At 32.4% G+C, this 23659-nt stretch overlaps 1 protein-coding gene across 1 annotated transcript in view; it reads left to right on the top strand.

Moving 5' to 3' along the window:
• tbc1d22b (TBC1 domain family, member 22B) overlaps nucleotides 1–23142 on the top strand; it is an 86203-nt gene extending 63061 nt beyond the window's left edge. The window contains exons 10-12 of the mRNA XM_073819869.1: nucleotides 1215–1342; nucleotides 13514–13609; nucleotides 17941–23142. Of these exons, the coding sequence (XP_073675970.1) occupies nucleotides 1215–1342; nucleotides 13514–13609; nucleotides 17941–18069 (353 nt within the window). The 3' untranslated portion in view covers nucleotides 18070–23142. The remainder of the gene's footprint in view (nucleotides 1–1214; nucleotides 1343–13513; nucleotides 13610–17940) is intronic.
• The last annotated feature ends 517 nt before the right edge of the window (nucleotides 23143–23659 follow it).

Raw genomic sequence — 23659 nt, 5'->3', positions numbered from 1 at the left:
AACATGCCTTAGAAAAAACATTACTGGTGTGTATCTTGAAACAAAACAAAGGCACTGGTATATGTTAAGATCAGTCATGGCAAGTTTCTTTTAGTTGAAACAGCTCAGACTTGCAGTTTAGTCTTGGACTAGGGGAAAATGTTTTGAGAACAAAGTGTTTTGACATTCAAGTCAAAATAGTTCAACAAAGTCAAAATATTTCGACAAAGTCAAAATTATGAGTGTAAAATCAAATTATTTTGAGATTAAAGTTGAAACATTTAGAGAATAAAGTCAAAATTATGAGAATGTTGAAGTGTTTTGAGAATAAAGTCTAAATGTTTTGAGAATAAAGTCAAAATATCAATCTGTGATGCCTCTTAATTAGTTTTTTAAATGATTATCTGAAAAAGGTAGGTCTTTTTTCTCAATTCTCAGAGGACCAAAAAAAGCTATTTTTCAAAAAACAGTGCTTTCAGTTTTCTGACACAAGAAAGTGTTAGCAAATGTTGTATACTTTTTTAAAATTTTGTTTGCTGAAATTGCAATCATCATGAACAAACCTTTTATTGTTGTTGTTTTTAGACTGTGAAGCTGGATTGCGAAAGAAGTGAATCTGTGATAAATTTCAGTGGCTACCTCCATTAGTTGAATCCATTATGATGCAACCCTTATGTAACATCTCAAAGATCATTCATTATTAGAACCTTCTTTTTTTCCGAATGTAATTTTTGCTTTTATTCATGACAGTAAGAGTTTCCATTTGCCTTCCGATAGGTCCGACTTAAGTACTTTCAGAGAGCCGTCACATTTTCCCCATTAATATCTATCAGGAGTGTAGGAGTCAATACAGCCGCTTCGAAAGCCATTCTTATTCTGTTCAAAGGCCGAACAAGAGCTTATCAGAAAAATCCCTCTCTCAATGAGCTAAGCACCAGGCCTACTTTACCTTTCCACCCCAACCTGTCTCTCTCTCTCTCTCTCTCTGTTTCTCTCTCTCTTTCCATTCAATCGAATATAATTACACACACGTTAGGGGTCTATAATGTTAATTCAGTGAAACCGGTGTGGGGAGAATTCAACAATAGCCGGTGATCTTAGTTCAGGGCCAGAGTGCTTCTTTAAACAGTGGGGGTCCGTACATGGTTTACAAAAGCTACTCCCAGTGCAGCGCTTTGCTGAAACTACCAGCAAATAGATATAACCCCCCTGTGCTTTCTTCTCTACGCCCACAGAGGATGTCCACGTGCACTTTCAGAAGTGTGAGGTGGAGTATCTGCAGTTTGCTTTCCGCTGGATGAATAATCTGCTGATGCGGGAGCTGCCGCTGCGCTGTACCATTCGCCTGTGGGACACCTACCAGGTACTGCTGCATTGACACCAGCCAAAACATGTCGGAAAAAGCCTTCACATGTGCATCCTTTATCTGATGATTTTATTCAAAGGAGCCTGGGGTTGAGTGTCATGATCCAAAATACTGGTGCTTGTGCACGGATGGATTTGAACCTGCAACCTTTTGGTCACAGGCCCAGAACCTGATCCTCTAGCGGGAGTGTAATTAATTGTGCTTGTAATTTGTTTTTCAATTCGGTGACTTTGGTGCACTTCATAATTGTTTTCAAAAATATGCTGACTACGCATTTCGTCTCTAATGAAGCAGGGGTGCAGTAATTGTTGTTGCTACAAAAAAAGTCTTGTTAGTTTGCTTTTCCCAACTTTTTGGAACATAACCATTATACCACCTAATGAATATTAATTAATATTACAGTACAATCTTGAATGTAGGCTTAATTGCAAATTAAGACAAAGAAAAGTATTAACTAAAACGAGTATTATTACAAAATAATAAATATTTAATTTAATTTTAATGTTGTTTCAATAATCATTCGTATCTGTTAATAATAATAATAATCTTTATTCATATTTATGCAATACTATTATATATGTATACATATATAATACATACCACATATGTATAGATACCACACATATGTATACATACCACATTTTACTGTGATTAATATTAAATATTGAATACATAGAAATGTGATTTAATATCATCATCAACAACAATAATAATAGTAGTAATAGTTTTATTCATATTTATGCTATTATGCTATATACTATTATATTTATGCATATTTAAATATGTATACCACATTTTACTTTTATAAAAATATTTTAAGAGAATTAAATGCATAAAAATGTGATTTAATATCTATAATAATAATAATAATTATTATTATTATTATATTATTATAAAGCTTCTGATGATAATGATAAATAGTAAATCTTATGAGAATTAAATACATAATGTGATTTAATATCAATAATAATAATAATAATAATAATAATAATTATTATTATTATTATTATTATTATGCTAAAGCTTCTGATGATGATGATTATTATTAATATATTTATGCTATACTATTATATATATTTATGCATATTTAAATATGTATACCACATTTTACTTTGAATAATATAATATTAAATTGAATTTAATAAATATTGAATACATAGAATAAAACACATAAAATGTGATTTAATAATAATAATAATAATAATATGTATAATAATAATTATTACTACTAATAATAATTTTAATAATATATTTATTCATATGTATGCTGTACTATTATATATATATATATTTTTTTTTATGCATATTTAAATATTGATACCACATTTTACTTTAATATATTAAATATTAAATACATAAAATTAAATACATTGAGATATGATTTAATATTAACAAATACTACTACTACTAATATTATTAAAATTATTTTTCTATAGCTTCATTTAATTATTATAATTATTATAATAATATATTTAATTATTATATTTATGCTTTATATCATATTTATGCTATACTATATATATATATATATATATATATATATATATATATATATATATAGCCACACTTTACATTCAGAGTATTGTCATATTGGACAAACTATTGCAATTACTTTTAATTGCTAATTACTAATTAATTTGAATAAAAAAAGGTTTCAATAAAAAAAAAACGTATAATGTTTATTAGTTTTAAAATAGATTATTAGTACATAAATAAAAACAATAATTACAAAAACGACAACAACGATTTTAAGAATCATAATAATGTTTTTTTGGGGTTTTTTTTTTTGTTATTATACCTTAATTTTGTTATGGTAATTATAATGTATTACATTTCTTAATTGATGCATTTTTCCACCCCTGGGTCACCTCCCATTACGTGGTTTACAGTAAAACTGCTGACTCCCATGACTGACGGCTGATCTTCGAATAATTTTTCAAAGGCTTGAGAGGTTATGGGTGACACGTCCTTGAAAACCGTGCTGCTCATACATTTTTTTTTTTTCTTGTTAAAATGGCGAAAGGTGCTCGTATTTCTGTCATTCATTAATATTCTTTTGAAGAGTTTCCTTCCGCTGATTTCCTTTCGTGTCCTGTCTGCATGTCCTCTCTCAGACTTTCTTTTGATATATCTCCTTGCTCATTTCTTTGTCCTTTACATCTGCCTCCGTCTATCTAACGCTCCATCTCTCATGCATGGCGTTTTGACGTGGATCCGTTCCCACAAAGTGGGTTTTATTGGATGAAGGGGAATAGTTGTCAGGTGACAAGTGCAATCCGAGAAAGGAAATGGTGAGCGCTGAACCATTATGCCTGTCTGCATGTCATTTGCTTCTGTTCGTTTTGAGACATGTTCTTGCGAAACATTATCGATGGGCATTTTAAATCATCAGCCCCTTACATAAAGTACAGCTTGAACCTATTTTGACAATTTTTCTTTTACATATTTGTACATTTTTGAGGAAAAAAGTACTGAATGTACATTAGAGCTCTGCTTGACAAGCACAGATTTCCTTCGGTTATTTTCCATCTGTTCTTGTTTCTCAGTTCCAGCTTATTTTTGCTCTTTATTTCCTCAGGCGTTTTTCTCAGCAGGGTCAGGGTCAGGGCGAGCAGGAAAGGTGGCATTCCCTCACCTCGCTGAGGTAGAGGCGGGAAGTGTGTCAATGAGGCCAGTTTAACACACAGAGAGAAACTGAGCCATGATGTATGTTTTCAAGGTTAAACCACGCTTAAACTGTTTCTTGTGACCTGCCCTGCCTCCTTCACTCACACCACTGTATGCAAATTTGATAAAATCTAAGGGAGACATGCAGATAAATTGTTTAATAAAGGACTAGATGTTTTACCTCAGAACAAATTCTTAGAAAGGGCCTAAATCCTGGACATTCAAAATGCGTTTAACTTGCATAATGCGATGTGTGTCAGAGTATAACATCTAACAGAATATTCAGTGGGAAATTATACATAAAATTACCTTGCCGTTCAAAAGTTAATGTTTTTAAAGAGGTTTCTTAGGCTCAACAAGGCTGCATTTATTTGATCAAAAATACAGGAAAAAAATTTAATTTTGTGAAATATTATTGCAATTTAACATAACAGTTTTCTATTTTAATATACTTTAAAATATAATTTATTCCTGTAATGCAAAGCTTCAATCATTATGCAGTCTTCAGTGTCACATGATCATTCAGAAATCATTCTAATATCCTGATTTATAATCAGTGTTAGAAACTGTTGTGCTGCTTAATATTTTAGGACCTGTGATACTTTTTCAGGATTTTTTGGTAAATATAAAGCTAAAAAGAACAGTGTTCAGAAATAGAAATTCTGTGTTACAGTATACACTACTTTTTTTAAAGAAATTAACACTTTTATTCAGCATGAATGTGTAAAATTGACAATAATACAGCCTTGAAAAGCATAAAAAGACCCCATGAAAAAACATCCCAAACTTTTAGATGGCAGTTTATATTATATTATATTATATTAAAATAAATAAATACCAGTAAAAGTTTTTAGCTAAGAGTTTTCTCTTAAAACCTATTCACAAAGCATCTGAGAAAAATGGAATAGAGAGAAGTCTTAAGCTTTAAGGTTTAAAAATAAAAATGTTGCCAAATTCAAAGAAAGATTTTAAAATGCAGGCTAAGTGTCACTAATTAAACAAGTATATGTTTAGTTAATAGTCAGCTTCTTGTGTATGTCCTTCAAATAAACAATTAGCGGATATTAGGGATGTGACGAGATCCGATCCGATGTGCTGACTGGTCTCGCAAGAACGTGACGTTATCCTCGCAAAATATTTTGCAGTATTTACATTGGAGCTGCATGATTATTCATTAAAAGAAGAACACCCACGCTATCTTATTCATGAATGGCAATGATTTAGCAGTGTCTATTACAACTGCTTCACATGCTTCACTGACACTTACCATGTGAAACAGGTGTTAAAGACATTCAGATTTGCATTCTTGCTGCTGTTGATCCAGAAAGAGCAACAAACAGTCTTTTTAACCACATAATCATCATTATTTCTTTGTTAAAGACATTTAAATAACATAAGTACTGGGATAAAAGCTTATAGTTTGGGTATAAACACTTACTGTCTGCAGTAGCGATCAAATCGAAAGTATCTTAACACAAATGTATTGTAATGCTTATCCTCTTCTGCCAGGAGGTTGAGACAAATGCACGTTTAAAGTTTTTATCATTGAATTATGCATTTAAGAGATTCCAAAACCTCTAAATCCTTACGGAACATTTGCCAAAACACACTACAGGTTAAAAATCAATGATTTGTAATGTTTGTAATGGTATTTGTAGTGGTAACCATTAGACTTTCTGTGATTAATTTGCTTTTTTTTTTTCAGCAAGGAGGACAGTTTGTGATTTGGTCTTAGTGATTTAGGAGTCCTCCTCACTACTCCTAACATTTCACAGATTTAGGAGCTAGTTTTAGCACTAAAATGCTTTGTGAAATACTCTTAGAGCCAAAAAATTAGGATTCCTAAACCATTTTAGCCCTGCTGAAAAAAAAACAAAAAAAACAATAGAAACCATCACAGATTGTTTAATGATTTTGCTAATTATAGTGGGAATTGTACTGGTTTTAATGGTAACTGTAATGGCGCCTGTTGGTCTCTACTGGTAATTGGTCGCCTTCTTTTGGTGGCTTGTTAAAACCTCTAAATCCTAATAGAACATGTCCCAAAACACACAACAGGTTAAAAATCAATTTTTTATAATGTTTGTAATGGTATTTGTAGTGGTAACCATTAGAATTTCTGTGATTAATTTGCTTTTTTTTTTCAGCAAGGAGGACAGTTTGTGATTTGGTCTTAGTGATTTAGGAGTCCTCCTCACTACTCCTAACATTTCACTGATTTAAGAGCTAGTTTTAGCTCTAAAACGCTTTGTGAAATACTCTTAGAGCAAAAAATGAGGGGTCCTAAATTTAGGATTGACACGCCCATTATTTTTACGATTTTCTCCTAAACCAGCAAGCTACTTTTAGTCTTAAAATGTTTTGTGAATATGGGCCCTGATCTCCATATCAATATACCTTGGAGATTTGTGTTAGAACAGATTTGTTTAAAATGTTAAACAAAATGGTAAAAGGTCGTGTAAAATATAAAGTAGCTCTATCCTGCACTGGCAAGGGGGATGCCTATACAGTAAAACTTGAGAGTATCTGCACAGAACTGGCTCATGAATATTAATGAAATTCCACGAGTGGGCAGTCCAGGCAATGCATCAACATCTGCATGATGCGATTAATATTCATGAGCTCAGTCATTACTTATTGTGATGTCATAAGCTTTTTCCCCATTTTGTTAACATGAACTGATGAAGCGTGATTTGATTTCATGTTGCCATCTAGCATTAATTACAGCTCGTTTTTATTGTCGTTTTGTATTAAACTGCCATTGTTCGAATGACACTTTGGGCTTTTCTGATAGCACTGAATAATATGTTCCTGATTAATTGTTAATGAATACATTCATTGGCATTATCCAGTGAGCAGACACATGTTGCATGTTCGGCGGACCAGAGCGAGTTGATTAGATGAGGGCGTTTTGTCCAAAAAGGCAGAGAAAAGAGCCTCAACTTCTCCTGGGCTCCTTTATCAGGTCCCTTCTGTAATTGCACGTTTGGCACAAAGACTCGCTCCGCAAGATCAATTAGAGGTGCACAAAGAGCCCAGGCCAGAAAGAAAGAGATGTGGCTGAAAGAAATGAAGAAGGAGAGAGAAAGAGCTGTGAAGACAAAAAGGAAAGTCATGTTAATGTCTGACTGATGTTCTGAAGCATCTGCATCTCACGTCCTCTCCATTAGTGAGATGGGCTCTGTTGAGAGGTGGAGGAGGGAACGCTTGGCTGTGAATAACCCCGCGTCGGATGCCTTCTTAGCAAAGGGGACTTAATCATGAACGCTTCTTTCTTCTGCTTTTGTTTGCTAAGTCTTCAATCCTCCTAAGGCTTCCTGTCTCCCTTCTCTCTCTTTAGCAGTCCTTTCTGTCTTTTTCTTATACCTTACAAACAAACAAGTTCTTTTGTCAGTACTATAGTGCAGCGATGACATAACACATGTCAGTACTACAGTTCTTGTGGGATACTTAGTCCAGTATTAGACTTAAAAAGGAAAACGATATCATAACCAGCAAATTACTATTCAGTCTGTAATGTTCTTTATATATTTTATTATTTATTGATTGATTTAGTTATTGATGGAAAGAAATTAATAGCTTAATTCAGCAAGGATACATTAAATTGCAAATAATCCTGAAAAAAAAGAAAGGAAACTAAAAAAAAATGGTTATTACAAAAATAATAAGCAGCATAACGGTTTTCAACATTAAAAATAATAAGAAATGTTTCTTGAGGATCATGTGACACTGAAGACTGGAGTAATGATGCTCAAAATTCAACTTTTCATCACAAGAATAATTTTTATTTTATTTTATTATTTTTTTAATTGTTTTAAATTTAAATAAATCTAAAAATATATTTGACAATATTTTCTTGTATTTACAATACATTTGTAATATTTCATTAATATATTACGGTATTTATTTACTGTTACTGTTTACTGTTGAATGTCCAAAATTTTCATCCATAATTATCACACGTTAAATAAATACGGCCTCACATTATATCAGTCACGTTTACACACTGCCTCCGAAACTTTGTCTATCATAAAAAAAAAATATCAGATCGAAATTCCAGATTCAATTTTCTGTGTTTTTTGCATCTGTAGCAAGCATTTTAAAATATACATATATCTTAAAATATTTTCTTTTATTTACAGTAAATTTGTAATATATAATAAATATATTACTATGTATTTTACTGTATTTTTGTATCTTGCTGACTGCAGACTGTTGAATTTGTTGAATTTCTCATCAGAAATTTTTGCACGTTAAAAAATAAATACAACCTCACGTTTACACACTGCCATGAAAATTTCATCTGTTATCAAAAAAAATTTGGATCATGTTAAATTTTCTGTATTTTTTACATTCTTAGCAGCATTTTGAGATAAAAAATATATATTTAACAAAATTTTCTTGTATTTAAAGTAAATTTATAATATACATTAACTATTACTGTATATTTTACTGTATTTTTGGTTTTGGTTTTTTAATATCTTGCTGACTGCAGACTGTTAAATGTTAAGGTCCTTGCACAGTCCAAAATTTTAACACATTAAAAAATAAATACGGCCTCACATTGTGTCAATCACATTTACACACTGCCTCTGAAACTTCATCTGTCATAAAAATAAAAAAAAATTCAGATCGGGTTCAACTTTCTGCGGTTTTTGCATCCGTAACATTTTGAAATATACAGATATATTTTACAATATTTATCTTGTATTTACAGTAAATTTGTAATACATAATATATTACTGTATATTTTACAGTTTTTTTATTATTATTTTTTTTAAATCTTGTTGACTGCATACTGTTGTATTTTTTGGTTCTCAATTTTTGCACGTTAAAAAATAAATACGACCTCATGTTGTGTCAGTTATGTTTACACACTGCCTCTGAAACTTTCGACACTGGATTGGATTAAATTTTCTGTGTTTTTCACATTCGTAGCAAGCATTTTGAGATATAAAATATATTTTACAATATTTTCTTGTATTTACAGTAAATTTGAAATATATAATAAATACACTGCTGCTCAAAAGCTTGGGATCAGTAAGATTTTTACTTTTTTTTTTTTAAAGGAGACTTTTTTGCTAATCAAAGCTGCATTTATTTGATTAAAAATACAGAAAAAAATGTAATATTTTGAAATGTTAATGCAATTTAAAATGGTGGTTTTCTATTGTAATAGCCTTTAAAATAGAATTTATTCCTGTGATGCAAAGCTGAATTTTCAGCATCATTACTCCAGTCTTCAGTGTCACATGATCAGAAATCATTCTAATATGCTGATTTAATATCAATGTTGTAAATGTAATGCTGTTTTTTTTGGAAACTGTGATACTTTTTATGATTATTTGATAAATAAAACGTTAATTAGAACAGCATTTATTTATAATAGAAAACTTTTGTGACAGTAAACACCTCATTCAAAATTTGGGGTCAGTAAATTTTTTTCCTTTTTTCTTTCTTTGAAAGAAATTAATACTTTTATTCAGCAAGGTTGTGTCAAATTAATAAAAAGTAACAAATACTTTTTTATTGTTAGAAAAGATTTCTATTTTGAAAAAAATGCTGTTCTTTTTAACTTTTTATTCATCAGAGAATCCTGAAAAAGTATAACAGGTTCCAAAAAAATATTAAGCACTGAAGACTGGAGTAATGTCTAATAAAAATAAAGCTTTGCATCACAGAAATAAATTAGATTTGAAAGTATATTAAAATAGAAAACTCTTATTTTAAATTAAAATAATATTTCACAATATTGCTGTTTTTTCTGTATTTTTAATCAAATAAACGCAGCCTTGATGAGCAGAAAAGTATTCCTTAAAAAAACATTAAAAATCTTACGGATCCCAAACTTTTGAACAGCAATATGTGTACAATTTACTTTATATAGTGTATATAATTTATATACACTGTTACAACTAAGTAATTATTTTCCATATAAGATTTTAATTTTTACCTTCTAGAAATATCTAAGCAGTGCCACTCTTACTATTTTATCACAGTATAAACGGATTGTTAGTTCCTGATGCACAGTATATCTACTGGCAGTTTTAATATGTTGTTACTTCCAGGAAGACTACTTCAAGTAATATTTGAACCTTGCGACTTGTCACACTTCAAGCGAGAAACACTTCTAGACCACTTCTAGACCATCATTTGAGAAGCGATAAACTCAACTCCTAGATTCGCTCTTGTTACTTGCAATTTCTTTGTGCAACTTTTTCCTCCTTCCTCATTCTCCTCCTCTTTTCCCCCTCTTTTCTCACTTCAAGAGGGACCAACAGAAACAAAGTAAACAAAGCTATTTATAACCGCTTGCTGCCTCTCAAGTGGCTGAATGTACCACACTGTACACAACACAAGTAGAGGGGAGAGCGGAGGACGAATGAGGAGAGGAGAGGCGGGTTGGGTGGTGTCTTCTGTAGATACGTTGGGAATAACTAACACGACCTAATTCCCAATCCAATAAATTAGATAGATGGTAAACCTACATTAGGAGTTCTGTGTGGAGGCGCTCGACTGTAGCTGAATAATTTAACGAATAAAACGTGTTGTCTTTAAACTCTTATTACTCATGATGGAAGCAAACCTTTGTTTTTATTTCTGGCTAAAGGAATGGGCAGTCGTCGAAGCCATGGCAAAGCCTACAAAATCAAAATGTATATCCCAGCTTTTTCTGGGAGATGGGTTCAAATCCAGCCTGCGCCGTGACCTGATACCTTTTATCCCTTCCCTCATAATGTCCTTGTGCTTGCTCTGCTTTTCTAACCAATAAAGGCGGAAGAATCTTCTTGAAGATTATGGCTATAAAGCAACCATTCATACTGACAATGTTTAACAATGTTTTTACCAAAAAGGCAAAAAAAGCATCATAAAAATGGCTCATATGACTCATATGCCATATGCCAGTTCTTCTAAAGTCACTTTTGTGGGAGAAATGGTGCTCTTCAAGTATTATGTCATTTTATAGTGTTTATTAATATTTGTTTCTTTCTCTTATTTTGAAAACATAATATAAAACAAGATATGCAAGTACAATAAATATATTGCAACATAAAGGAAAAACCATATCTGTAAGAAGTTGTAAACAGTAATTGTGTCTGAAAAGAAGCTATTCTGTTAGCTTTTAGTTTTATACTTCATATTTTCATTTACATTTTACATTAAGTTTTAAAAATTTTCTGTGCTTTTGTCATTTTTATCAGTTTAAATGTTTCTGTTTGGTTTTACATTTTTTTTTCAGTTTTATTAATTTTAGAAATTTACTTTTTACTTTAAAAAAGATGATCACAGATTTTTTTTAATTTAAATAATAATTATCATGTATAAGTAGGGAATTCATTGTATTTTATTATTATTGTGAAATATTTTTTAAATAATTGAAAGATTTTTTTGATTTGTAATTTTTATCAGTTAAAATATTTATATTTAGCTTAATTTTTTTATTTTAAATAATTATAATTGTAGAAATAGCAAATTCATAGTTTATTATTATTATTATTATTATTATCATTATTATTTATTATTATTATTATTATTATTATTATTGTCATTGCTAAATATTTTAAGATAATTTTAGAATGTTTTTAATATTTTGCCATTTTTTCGGTTTAAATATTTCTATTTAGCTTTATTCTTTATATTTCTCAGTTTTAGTCATTTAAGTACTTTGACTTTAACTATATACACACACATCACTTTACACTTTAGTGATTTACTCTTATTTGGTTTTAAAAAATATATAGGAACTATTTTTTTATTTTTATATTTTGTAAGAATTTTTACATGATCACAGATTTTTATTTTATTTTAAATAATAATAATCATATTTTTTGTTAAGATAATTTAAAGAATATTTTTTTAATATTTTGTCATTTGTCATTTTTATCAGTTTAAATATTTATGTTTAGCTCTAATTTTTTTCAGTTTTAGTAATTTTAATATTTTGTCTTTAACTATACACACACATCATCACTTCTAGAAATGTACTTTTTAATTTATTTTAAAAAATATAGGAAACATATTTGTGTTCTTATATTGTAAAATTTTTTTCACTTGATCGCAATTTTCTTTTGATTTTTAAATTAATTATAAGTATCAAATTCATATTTTATTATTATAATTATTCTTGCTAACTATTTTTAAGATGATTTAAGGAGTATTTTTAAAAATATTTTCTCATTTGTAATTTTTATCAGTTTAAATTTCTATTTGGCTTTAATTTATTTTTATTTCAGTTTTAGTGATTATAATGCTTCGACTTTAACTATATACACTCACACATCACTTCTGGAAATTTATTTGTATTTGATTAAAAAAGGAATATATTGGGAAAATATTTTTATTCTTATATTGTAAGACATTTTACATGATCACAGATTTTCTTTTTGTTTTAAATAATCATATACAAGTAGCAAATTCATAGTATTTTGTTATTATTATTGCTAATTATTTTTAAGACAATTTAAAGAATATTTTAATTGTCATTTAATTGAACATTTTGTCATTTTTGCCAGTTTATATATTTGTTTAGCTTTTTTCAGTTTTAGTAATTTTTGTACTTTACCTCTACACATACACGTATATATGACTTTTAGAATTTACTTTTAATAATTTTAATTATATTGTAAGAATTTTTTTAAACAATTTTATAACAATTGGATATTTAGTCATGGATAACAATTTCTCATATTTTACATTTAGATTATTTGAAAAAAAAAAATCAATATTTTTAATTATTGGTAATTTTATCATTTTAATTATTTCTGTTTAGCCTTTATTTTATTTCAGTTTTAGTAATTTTATTACTTTGGTTTCAAATCCATATATATTTATATATCTTTTTTTGTTTTTGTTTTTTGTCGTGTAGCTCTCAAATCTCTTTTATGTTCATGTCAGCATTCAAAAATGACCAGATTTGATATCATTAGTTCTCAAAATGTCGTGAATAATGACTTAAATGTCAGTCTGTTTCTCTAAAAGTCTAGTAAGTTATGGTATTAAATGAGAAAAATACAGATATAGCATGGACATATGGTACATACTTTAATGACACTTTCATGTTGTTGTTTTTTTCATAAACTGCCGTTGTAAGGAAAACATGTGTGAAAATGTTTAAAAAAAAAACATCATGCCTTAATTACCAGCAAGCCAAAGATGACTGGTGATGGAAAAAAAAGTTCAGTTATGAAGACAAAAGCTTTAAAAGGAACCTAACCATATGTGCTTATATAGGTTTAGAGCAACACAAGAGTGATCAAATGATGATTTTAGGCGAATTATTGCTTTAAAGGTCTAAACTGGTTACTGGAAGGTTGCTGGTTCAATCCCTGCAAGGAGCAAACCTCAAGCGATCATTATTTTGCCCTTTGAGAAAGCCACTTAACCCCAAGGGTTGAGTCTCTAATAAGTGTGCTGTATGTCACTTTGGATAATCATCTGCTTAATGACTACTTACTAATGCAAGCATGTGTGTTCTGCTCTGTGTCTGCTCTTGATCTCCAGGCGGAGTCTGAGGGATTCTCCCATTTCCACCTCTACGTGTGCGCCGCCTTCCTCATCAAATGGCGCAAAGAGATCCTCTCCATGGTGGACTTTCAGGTACCGACGATCTCCCGCGTGTCTCGTGTGTGAGGGCCGCCGGGCTCCGTGAAGAAGCGTGTGTCGTTTACATGTGACCGTCTGCGCTTCCAACACATGCATGCATCACTGGAAAGCGTCCCGGCCGTCACTTACCCCGAGACTATCGGAGTAATTGGCCCTCCAGTGGAGCAGCCGCTGCTGTAACCGAATTTCACAGGCCAGCGGATTCACCACACCTCAGCGCCCGCGAAACGAGAACGTTCTGTTATTCCCCCTCATTCTCGCTCTTTCACGCTCTCTTTCGAAGGATCTCCACGCCTCGGCTCCATCTCTGATTCTCTCGTTTATTATTTGCCTCATTGTCAAGTCGAGTAGAGAAGGGTTTGATGAACAGCCATTTGAGCATGTGTTTATACTCGAGCTGTCAGTGGGTTAAAATAATCACATTTAAAGAGAGAGTTCACTCGAAAATGAAAATTCTGTCATTAATTACTTACCCTCAGGTTGTTCCAAACCTGTAAGACCTTCGTTCATCTTCAGAGCACAAATTAAGATATTTTTGATTACACTGATGTCACATGGACTATTATAAATATGTCCTTTCTACTTTTCTGGCCTATGAACGTAATTACTTTGCTGTCTGTACAGGGTCAGAAAGCTCTCGGATTTCATCCGAAATATCTTCTTTTGTGTTTCAAGGGTCTTAAGGGTTTGAAACGACATGAGAAAGAGTAATTAATTTTTCATTTTTTGGTCAACTAATTCTTCAAACATCTATGGACTAATGATCATGTTCACATGACCACGTATAAAAATGTATTTTTATTTGATTTTAAAAACTATATAACAATAACAACAACAACAATAACTTATTTCTATTAGAAAAACTATTTTTAGTCTTATATTTTATGAATTTTCACATGATCACATATTTTCTTTTTTGATTTTAAATAATATCTATGTAACAAATTTGTAGTATTTTATTACATTATATTATTATTACTAAATATTTTTAAGATAATTAAAATAATATTTTATTAAATATTTAAAGATTTTTATTATTAAATATTTTGTCATATCATATTTTATTTTAATTTTCAAAATTTTTTAGGATTTTTTCCCTCTCAGATTTAAATTAGATTTTGCATCCCAAATTTCATTGTAGTCTCAGTATATATACATTTATTTTATAGTTTATATATACACTCCCATTCAAAATATTTTTTCTCTTATGCACAATATTGATATTAATATTGTGAAATATTATTACAGTTTAAAAAAAGGGGTTTCTATTTTAATATATTAAAATATAATTTATTCCTGTGATGCAAAGCTGAATTTTCAGCATCATTACTCTAGTCTTCAGTATCACATGATCCTTCTGAAATCCTTCTAATATGCTGATTATTTCTTTTATTATCTATGTTGGAAACAGTTGTGCTGCTTAATATTTTTTGGAAAATGTGATTATTTTTTTCAGGATTCTTCCATGAATAAAAAGTAAAAAAAACAAAAAAAAAAAAACAGCATTTGTTCAAAATAGAAATGTTTTCTAACTATGTAAGTCTTTGCCATCACTTTTTATCAATTTAAAACATTCTTGGTGAATAAAAGTATTAATTTCATTCGGAAAAAGAAAGAATAAAAATTACTGACCACAAATTTATAAATGTTAGTTTATATTGTTACAAAAGATTATTACTTTAAATGAATGTTGTTTTTTATTGACTTTATATTTATTAAAGAATCCTGAAAAAAGTAACACGTTCCAACAAAATATTAAGCAGCACAACTGTTTTTAACATTGATTATAAATCAGCATATTAGAATGATTTTTGAAGGATCGTGTGACACTGAAGACTGGAGTAATGATGCTGAAAATTCAGCTTTGGATCACAGGAATAAATTACATTTTAAAAAATTTACATAGAAAACATTTCTTTTAAATTGTAATTATATTTCACAGTATTACATTTTTTTTCTATATTTTTGGTCAAATAAATGTAGCCTTGATGAGCATAAGAAACTTAAAAAAACAAAAACAAACATTAAACACTTTGAACGGCAGTGTATATATGTATATTTTTTTAAAGAATTATGTTTTTTTTTCAGTGAATTTGATTCTGCTACAATCTTCTTGTGCTTTAAGCACACATAAAATAGCATGTTGACAGTGGGTTTCATTTGTGGGTGATAATTCAGACTTGTTGAGCTTTGATAGTAATTAATTTACAGCATCCAAAGAGTGCAAATGTCCCATCTGGATTCGATTTACAAATAAATTAGCCGCCACCGATGTGTTTCTCCATTATTTACAGATAAATGAGCTTCTGTTTACAGGATTGTTGTTCTTGAGAACAAAGACACCTGTGCTTTTTTACGATTCAGATGCCGCGTATAAATCACACAAACCATTGTCATGTAGAATTAGGTTAATGCCGTAAAGGTTTTAACTAAATTTTAATAGCGTTAAAAAGCTCCGAAGTTCAATGCACACACGTGATATAATGCCAGACTATTCTCTCTCTCTCTCTCTCTCTCTCTCTCTCTCTCTCTCTCTCTCTCTCTCTCTCTCTCTCTCTCTCTCTCTCTCTCTCTTTTCTTTTTTTCTCTCTACATATGAAGAGTTTGGTTCCAAAATGCTATAAATCCATTTTGATTAATTTGAGTAAAAATGTGTTTTCTTTACCAAGAAAGTGGCAAGATAAAAAACACTATTTTCTGTTTCAAACTTTCACATAGCATCTCTAGGTTATAATAACATAAAAAAATCAAATCCAGATTTTGATTTTCAAATATTAGTTATAAAAACAGATTTTTTTTTTACCCCTAAAATGCTATAAATCCATCAGGGCTCTACGCTTGCTTTTCTTTTTCTAAAAAAAAATTAGGAGCACAGTAAAAATTTTAGGAGCGAGAAATTTTCAAAAAATCTGATAAAAAATAATCCTTCCCATTACGAGGTGATATTTGACTCCTTATAGTGAATTAAATGGGAATTTAGTTTTTATCTTTTTAATGCCATTTTTCTAACTTAATTGTAAGTATGTCATTTATGTGACATTTTAAAAACATTATATTTTAACATTTCTAATTAAAACAGAATAAGAATAAGCATGTCAAATGAAATCAGTATTAACAAATTAATTTGTACTACAGAGGTGGCTTGTAGGTGTATTTTTATGTTTAATGAGGCTCAGCGGAGACGTGTGCAATCAAATTCATAAATTCATGTTGAGATTAATGTTTTAAATATCAAATTTTGAATATAGATATATTAAATGATTTAAATAACTGAAAAGATACTGAAAATGAAACTAAAACTGCCAGTTGGTGGCGACAAGTCACAGATTTTTATTACTGAATCATATCATTCGTTTGATTCGTTCGAACGGCTGATGCATTCAGGAGTAAAGCAAGTGACTGTCTTTATGAATGGGAAATTGACTCATTGACTCTCTAGATTAGTTTAAAACACATTCATTGATAAATGAAACACTGTTGTGTTAAATGGAGATGTGCAGTGGCTCAATTGTGACTTTCTTTCAAAATATTTTTCACAACAAAATAGAGCAAAATCTGGCAATAGTGTTATAGTAATATTAATATTAACGTCTTGTATTAAGGGGAGACACTGCAGGCAAAAACTTTTTTCATGCATCTGTCAAGTTAGAGATTTTGGCCTTTTTGGTGTTTCAAATGTTTTTTCAGACTAGTGGAAAGTGTTAAGTATTTCTAAGTATATACCCTATATAGTATATGGCGTTTGTCGTGGTTTGGAAAAATAAGGAGAAAACATAACAGAATAACATGACGGATAACGTATTTTGTGTAAAATTAAAAATTTACTTTTCAATACCGACCAGATACAATACTGATTTTTGTTTAGGTTTTTTCATGTTTTGGAACCAAACTCTTCATATAGGCTTTTATGATGAGCACCATTTTTTAACCCGAAGCTTAAAGGCGCTCTGCTTAGCAGCTTGAAAATCAATGATTTTCAGCTTCATGCCACTGCACTAAAACTCCCAGACCGAAGAACCCGAGATCTGATCTTACACAGAGTGAAGCTGATTACGATAGATCTGCTCTTGTGCACTTATAGCAGCTGTAGGTGGTGGAAAGCCCACACGCACGAGTGAAACACACAAGCAGCGACCTAAGAGCAGCGCCAATCATGAATCACATTATCCTAACATTGTAATCATGCCATGATTACAAGCATTTCCAGTTGAGAACAGTAAAAATGCATTTCACAGAGCAGATAATAGCCAGGAAACAGTATTTTTTTGATTGACGGAGCTTTATAAAAGATCTAGTTTTTGAATGGTGTTTTTATGTCTTTCCAGAGCCTTCTAATGCTCCTGCAGAACCTTCCCACAATACACTGGGGCAACGAAGAGGTGGGTTTACTCCTGGCGGAGGCCTACAGACTCAAATACATGTTCGCTGACGCTCCAAGCCACTACAAGAGATGAGAACCCGCAACCGGACCCTGCGAAACCCAGACGATGATCTGACCTAACACCGGGATCAGTCCAAATGGCACTTCTTCGCTCGGTTTAATCTGACACAGCGGCAATAGAGCTGCCCAATTTTCTCCAATGACGTCAAATTTGTGTCATCGTCTGTTACAATTCACGATCAAGAACGAGACGGCGTAGGCAACCGCAGACAAAACGGATATTTTGGAAAAAACCTCCCAGAGATCTCGATGGCTGACAGTTCAATTTGCCTGCAGATGACTTCAGAAGATAACTGACAGTGAGATGCTGAGAGCCGAGGAAAAGAAAGCATATATGTGAGCGTATCAAACTAAAAACAGAAGGACGTGGCATTCTAGACTTCCCTCTATTTGTTACCTCAGATGTGGAGAAACCATCATGTGGCAGATCTTCAGTTTTTTTTTTTTTTGTTCCCCCTTGCCGACGCTCTCGTGTTTTGTGTTATTAGACCATAATTTGATCTCCTCTGCCCCTTTGCTCATTGCCACATCGATTGTACCGCAGGTACACGGGTCGATTCCCATCCGTAATCACTCTGCGTTATTGAAGCTCTGCAATACATGAAACTACGACAGCCGTAAAGGGTCATTTCTCAAGAGCGTTACGGATTCCAAGGATCAATATGCAACCGCCTGAGCGATGTGTTTGGGTTTTGTTTTGGGGTTTTTACGTTTTCTAGAATCGCAAGACTGTGAATTTGAACAATCCTTGAAAAAGTGGCTTTGTATGCGTGATATGAAGCTCTTGCACAATTGTTTCTTGGGAAATTAGTACTTTTAGAGCTTTAGTATTAGCATTTGACTACTACTGAGGTGACGTTTCAGCAAAAACTGCGGTGAAATATTAATGTGGCTTTATAAAGAATGAATCAGTTTGATATGAGGTCGTGTTGAAAGGAAACTACTGATTTAAAGACGGACTGAAGGGTTTTGGTTTTCACTGAAGCGTGGACGGGCGACAGACACGGCGCAAATCATAATCTTAAATGCTGCCGGAGAATGGCAGATGAAATCTCAAACCACTGTGAAAAGGCATTCGCAGGTCCATTGGATCTCCCAGGGCAACCGAATTATGCAGATGTTTATGCTAATCAGATGTAGATGATCTGATTATCTCCCTTTTCCCTTTGAACCCTCGTTTCACCTTTCGGTGTATTTATTAACTCCAGGCTGATACATTTTGATTGGTGATTAATTGTTCACCTAGTGAATCCTTCTGAACGTGATCTTTCTAAATCGGCGTGTAAAGCGAATGTTTTCATTAAAACCTCTAATCATTTCGTATAACTTGGACCAAAACCCTGCATGGATAATCTGAATAATAAATTAAATAAGTGTCTTTCTGCTTTAATTATTGAAGCAAGCGGAGTGTATTGATTAGACGGAGGTGTCAGAATCAGTTAAAAGTGATGCCGTTGAACTTCAAGCTCAGCGCCGTGGAGTTTGCTGATGTTAAACGCTTGAATAATGTACGTTTTGTCAGCTCGCTGTCCTTATTCATCCGTCAGTGACATTTGAAACCACCTGCGCCACACGGTCTCGCCGTTACAATCTATTTTTGATGAAGCGTTTGCGGTGCTGCACTCTTATTTTTTGAAATGAACTGGAATGTATTTTTTCTCGCGCAGTGTATGTCTTTATGGCTTTGCATAATTTAATGAGCTCATATTCACTCCAGAGATAATTAGTTTGCTCGTCACCCTTTTAACGTACGCTAATGAAGGGGTGACTTATTGTCGAGGGTTGAGATGGCTGACCCTGTGAGGTGACGGAGCAGTAATTATTCATGATACACGTTGAGTGAACTTACAGATGAGCTCCCAGTTTTAGTCTTTTGAATGTCGTGAATGTCTGAATTGATTGTATTAATGAATCTTGTTCAAGTCAACATGAAATCAAAATGGATGCCATTTGCTTTATTAATGCACATTGCTGCACACAATAATCTTCTGATTCTGAAACCACTTTTCCATTAAAGGGTTAGTTCACCCAAAAATGAAAATTAGCCCATTAGTTACTCATCCTCAAGCAGTCCTAGGTGTATATGACTTCCTTCTTTCAGACGAGTCTAAACAGAGTTACAGTATATTAAAAAATGTCCTGGCTCTTTCTAGCTTTATCCTGGCAATAGGCATGTGCTTCTCTTCAACACGTCAATAGAAGTCCAATAAAGCTCATAATAAAAAAGCCCATAATAAAAAGTGCCTTACACGGCTCCAGGGGGTTAATAAAGGCCTTCTGTTGCGAATCGTGCTTTTGTGAGAAAAATATTCATATTTAAAATGTTATAATCACAGCATGTGGACGGATGATGTAAGACGCTTAGAAGTCTTAAGATATCAAAACAACAGTCATGAATTACAAGTACAAAATGACGATTTGTAAAGAAGGATGTAGGAGGATTTCGATATAAGACAAAGAGGAGTGATTATTAGTTTTGAATGTGGATATTTTTCTCACAAAAAGGCCTTTATTCACCCCGGAGGCAACACTTTTTTTATGGATGGATGCACTGTATTGGACTTGTTTTGACCTGTTGAAGAGAAACATCCAGCTATTGCCATGATAAAGCTTTAACAAGCCAGGACATTTTTAATATAACTCTGATTGGATTTGTCTGATAGAAGGAAGTCATATACGCCTAGGATGGCTTGAGGGTGAGTAAATAATGAGCTAATTTGCATTTTTGGGTGAACTAACCCTTTATTTCATGTAGGCTATTTGATAATGTTAACCAGTAAGATGCTTTTAGGGATGAATTTGACCATCACCCGCAATGTCCGGCTCTCAAAATGTTGGTTTTGTGCAGACTTATCCCCCTTTCTCAATGCCTCATCAAAAGTAGACAACTTATATCTTGCACTAGCTTTTCATAAGCAGTTAAAGGAGTTATCAGATATCCATTTTCCACAAGTTTGTATGATTCTTTATGGTCTTCATGAAATGTCTGCAGCATAGTTTAATTAAAATTCCTTTTTTACCAAAAACAGCTCTGTTCACAGCGACCCATTTCAGTGCAAAAACAAAACTAATCAACTGCACCCTAAGTGGCTCTGATGTTGGGAGAAAATTAAGACTGATGGTGGAAATATGCTAATATGGGACCGTCAATCAGCGCTTATGGGCGGAGCTTGAGCAATATGACATCATACTGCTCAGAAAATCAAAACGGCTTGATAATTGAGACTGTTTAGGTTTTGGGAGGATTAAAAACAAGAATAAATTGATTTTTATCATTGTAGGGTGGTTGTGTCTACACGCTGCTATACATATTTATATGCAAACATTATGTAAAAGTGAATTTTGCATCCAGTATCCCATTTAATGCTGTGCCAAGCTGTTAGTCTCCTAACTAAAGACTAATTGAAAGGAAAATATTTAACTGAACCTAATTTAAGGTGATGTTTAATTTAAAATAGAAAAAAGATCAAGAACTATCATACACTAGCATTCAAAAGTTTGGGCACAGTAAGTTTTACAGTGTTTTTGAAAGAGGTTTCTTATGCTCACCAAGGCTGCATTTATTTGATCAAAAATGTAGTAATATTCTGAAATAATATTACAATTTTAAATAACTATTTTCTATAGGTATATATTTGAAAATGTAATTTATTCCTTCAGTGTCACATGATCTTTCAGAAATCATACTAATATGTTGATTTGCTGTTTAAGAAACATTTCTCATCATTTTTGTAATAGAAACCTGTGATGAATGGAAAGTCCAAAAGAACGGCATTCATTTAATACAGATTTTGTAACATCATAAGGTCTTTACTGTCACTTTTAAATCAAATGAATGCATCCTTGCTGCATAAAAGTAATAATTTCTTTAAAAATGTTTCTGAAAAAAGCATTTCTATTAGAACACCCATAAATCAGTCTCAGCCAATAGAATAGCTTTGTGGAAGGAGGATAAGATTCTGCAAGACAATCCATTCTTTCTTTCTACAGTACTCAACATTCACTTCCATCTTCCAATCAATTCCTAATGGATGACATATGAAATATTAAAATCAAACTTGCATTTTGTTCTGCAATATTCTGTTCCACTTAAACCAGTTGCAAATGCCGTTTCATGTTGACTTTAACTCTTCTGGGCATCTTTCATCATGAATGTTTTTTTTTTTTAAAAGAAGTAGATTTTCTCAAACACATCTGATTGTATTACATCTATTACCTACCTTGTTTCCACAAATACATATTAAACCACAGGGTTTTGATCTGTCTATGGTACAAACGATGAGTATTATCATATTGTGAATCTTACTCATGTTGCTTTGTTTAGTTTTTTGCTTTGTTCTGCTCTTTTGATTTTGAGCGAGTCAGCTGTGGTCGGTACACTTGATGTTTTTCCCTTTGTTTTCATTTATTTTTTCCAGAGAAAGAAAAGAAAAAGTGAGCGCCCTGCCGGTACGGCCGCCATGTCTATTTATAGACATGTCCTCTACGTCTTAAGTTGTTTGTCTCCTTCCAGTGACTTGTCCTGGGATTTCCTGCTTTCTCTCCATTTTGGACTCCCCGCTTGGCATTATTCCTCTATTCGTTTATCCGCTCAATCCATCGGGCCTGTGTTTGAAAGATATGCCTTTTTTTTTTTTTTTTTGATTTATTCAAAATGTACTCTATAATTTTAGGATCAAATATTTGCCTTGGGTCTGCAAATAGAATTGGTGCTTCTCCCTGTATTAGTCATTCTACTTGTGGAGAGTGTGATTTTTTTTTTTTTTTTTTTTTTGCAGTTTTATGATAATGTCGATGTGAAAGAACAGTGCTTTGGTTTATGCGGCTCATAGCTTCATGATTGTGTTCACGGTTTGCAATGCAAATGAGTCTCTTTAGCAGCTTCATGGTGCGTCCTGATGCCAGATCTCTTTTATTTGTGTTTTCCTCTCTGCCTAAAATGCCAAATTCCTCGAGTCATTGGGTTGTTCTTGCTTAATCAGTGCTTTTGTAGTCCATGCTGCTTCTAGCCTTAAAGAGAAGAGGAAACGGAGTTTTTTCTGCTGTATATCTGATTTTTGGATTCTATTAAACTGTTGGTACTCTGTTTTAATTTCGTTATTGTGTGTGCGAGCGTGCATGTGAAGAATGACCGTGTCCTCTTGATGAGTCCAGACAGCTGACGCTCGGAAGCGCCCTGTGGAAATGTCAGCTGTAATTAGCGCTTGTTAAGCAAATGGCAGGGTTAATGACCTCGTCGTCTCCCTGCCCACAGCCACAGTCTGTTGACTGTTGACTGACTGCGACCGAACCCGCATTAAACATTTATTATTCAATTTGACCGCTACGTCCAAGGTGTTGATGGGCACTCCTGGATGCTGCGAATTTCGGGGGGACGTCGTAACGGCTAATTGTGCAGTTCGCTGCTTATTTTTAGCCCTCCTGTCAAACGCCGGGACACTTGCGCGGGAAAGAAACCGAAGGACAAAAGGTGATTTCGCAGACACTCCGATATTGGGTGACAAGTCGGTCCGTGGAGAGAGTGAACTGAGAGGGAGTTCGCTGACGGACTGACAGGGAAAGTGTTTTGGCCCTCTGCGGTACGCTGTCCTCGTGAGAAATGA

The sequence above is a fragment of the Garra rufa genome, chromosome 15 (genome assembly GCF_049309525.1).
Source record: "Garra rufa chromosome 15, GarRuf1.0, whole genome shotgun sequence".
Taxonomy (NCBI): domain Eukaryota; kingdom Metazoa; phylum Chordata; class Actinopteri; order Cypriniformes; family Cyprinidae; genus Garra; species Garra rufa.
This window is presented reverse-complemented; position numbering and strand designations above follow the sequence as displayed.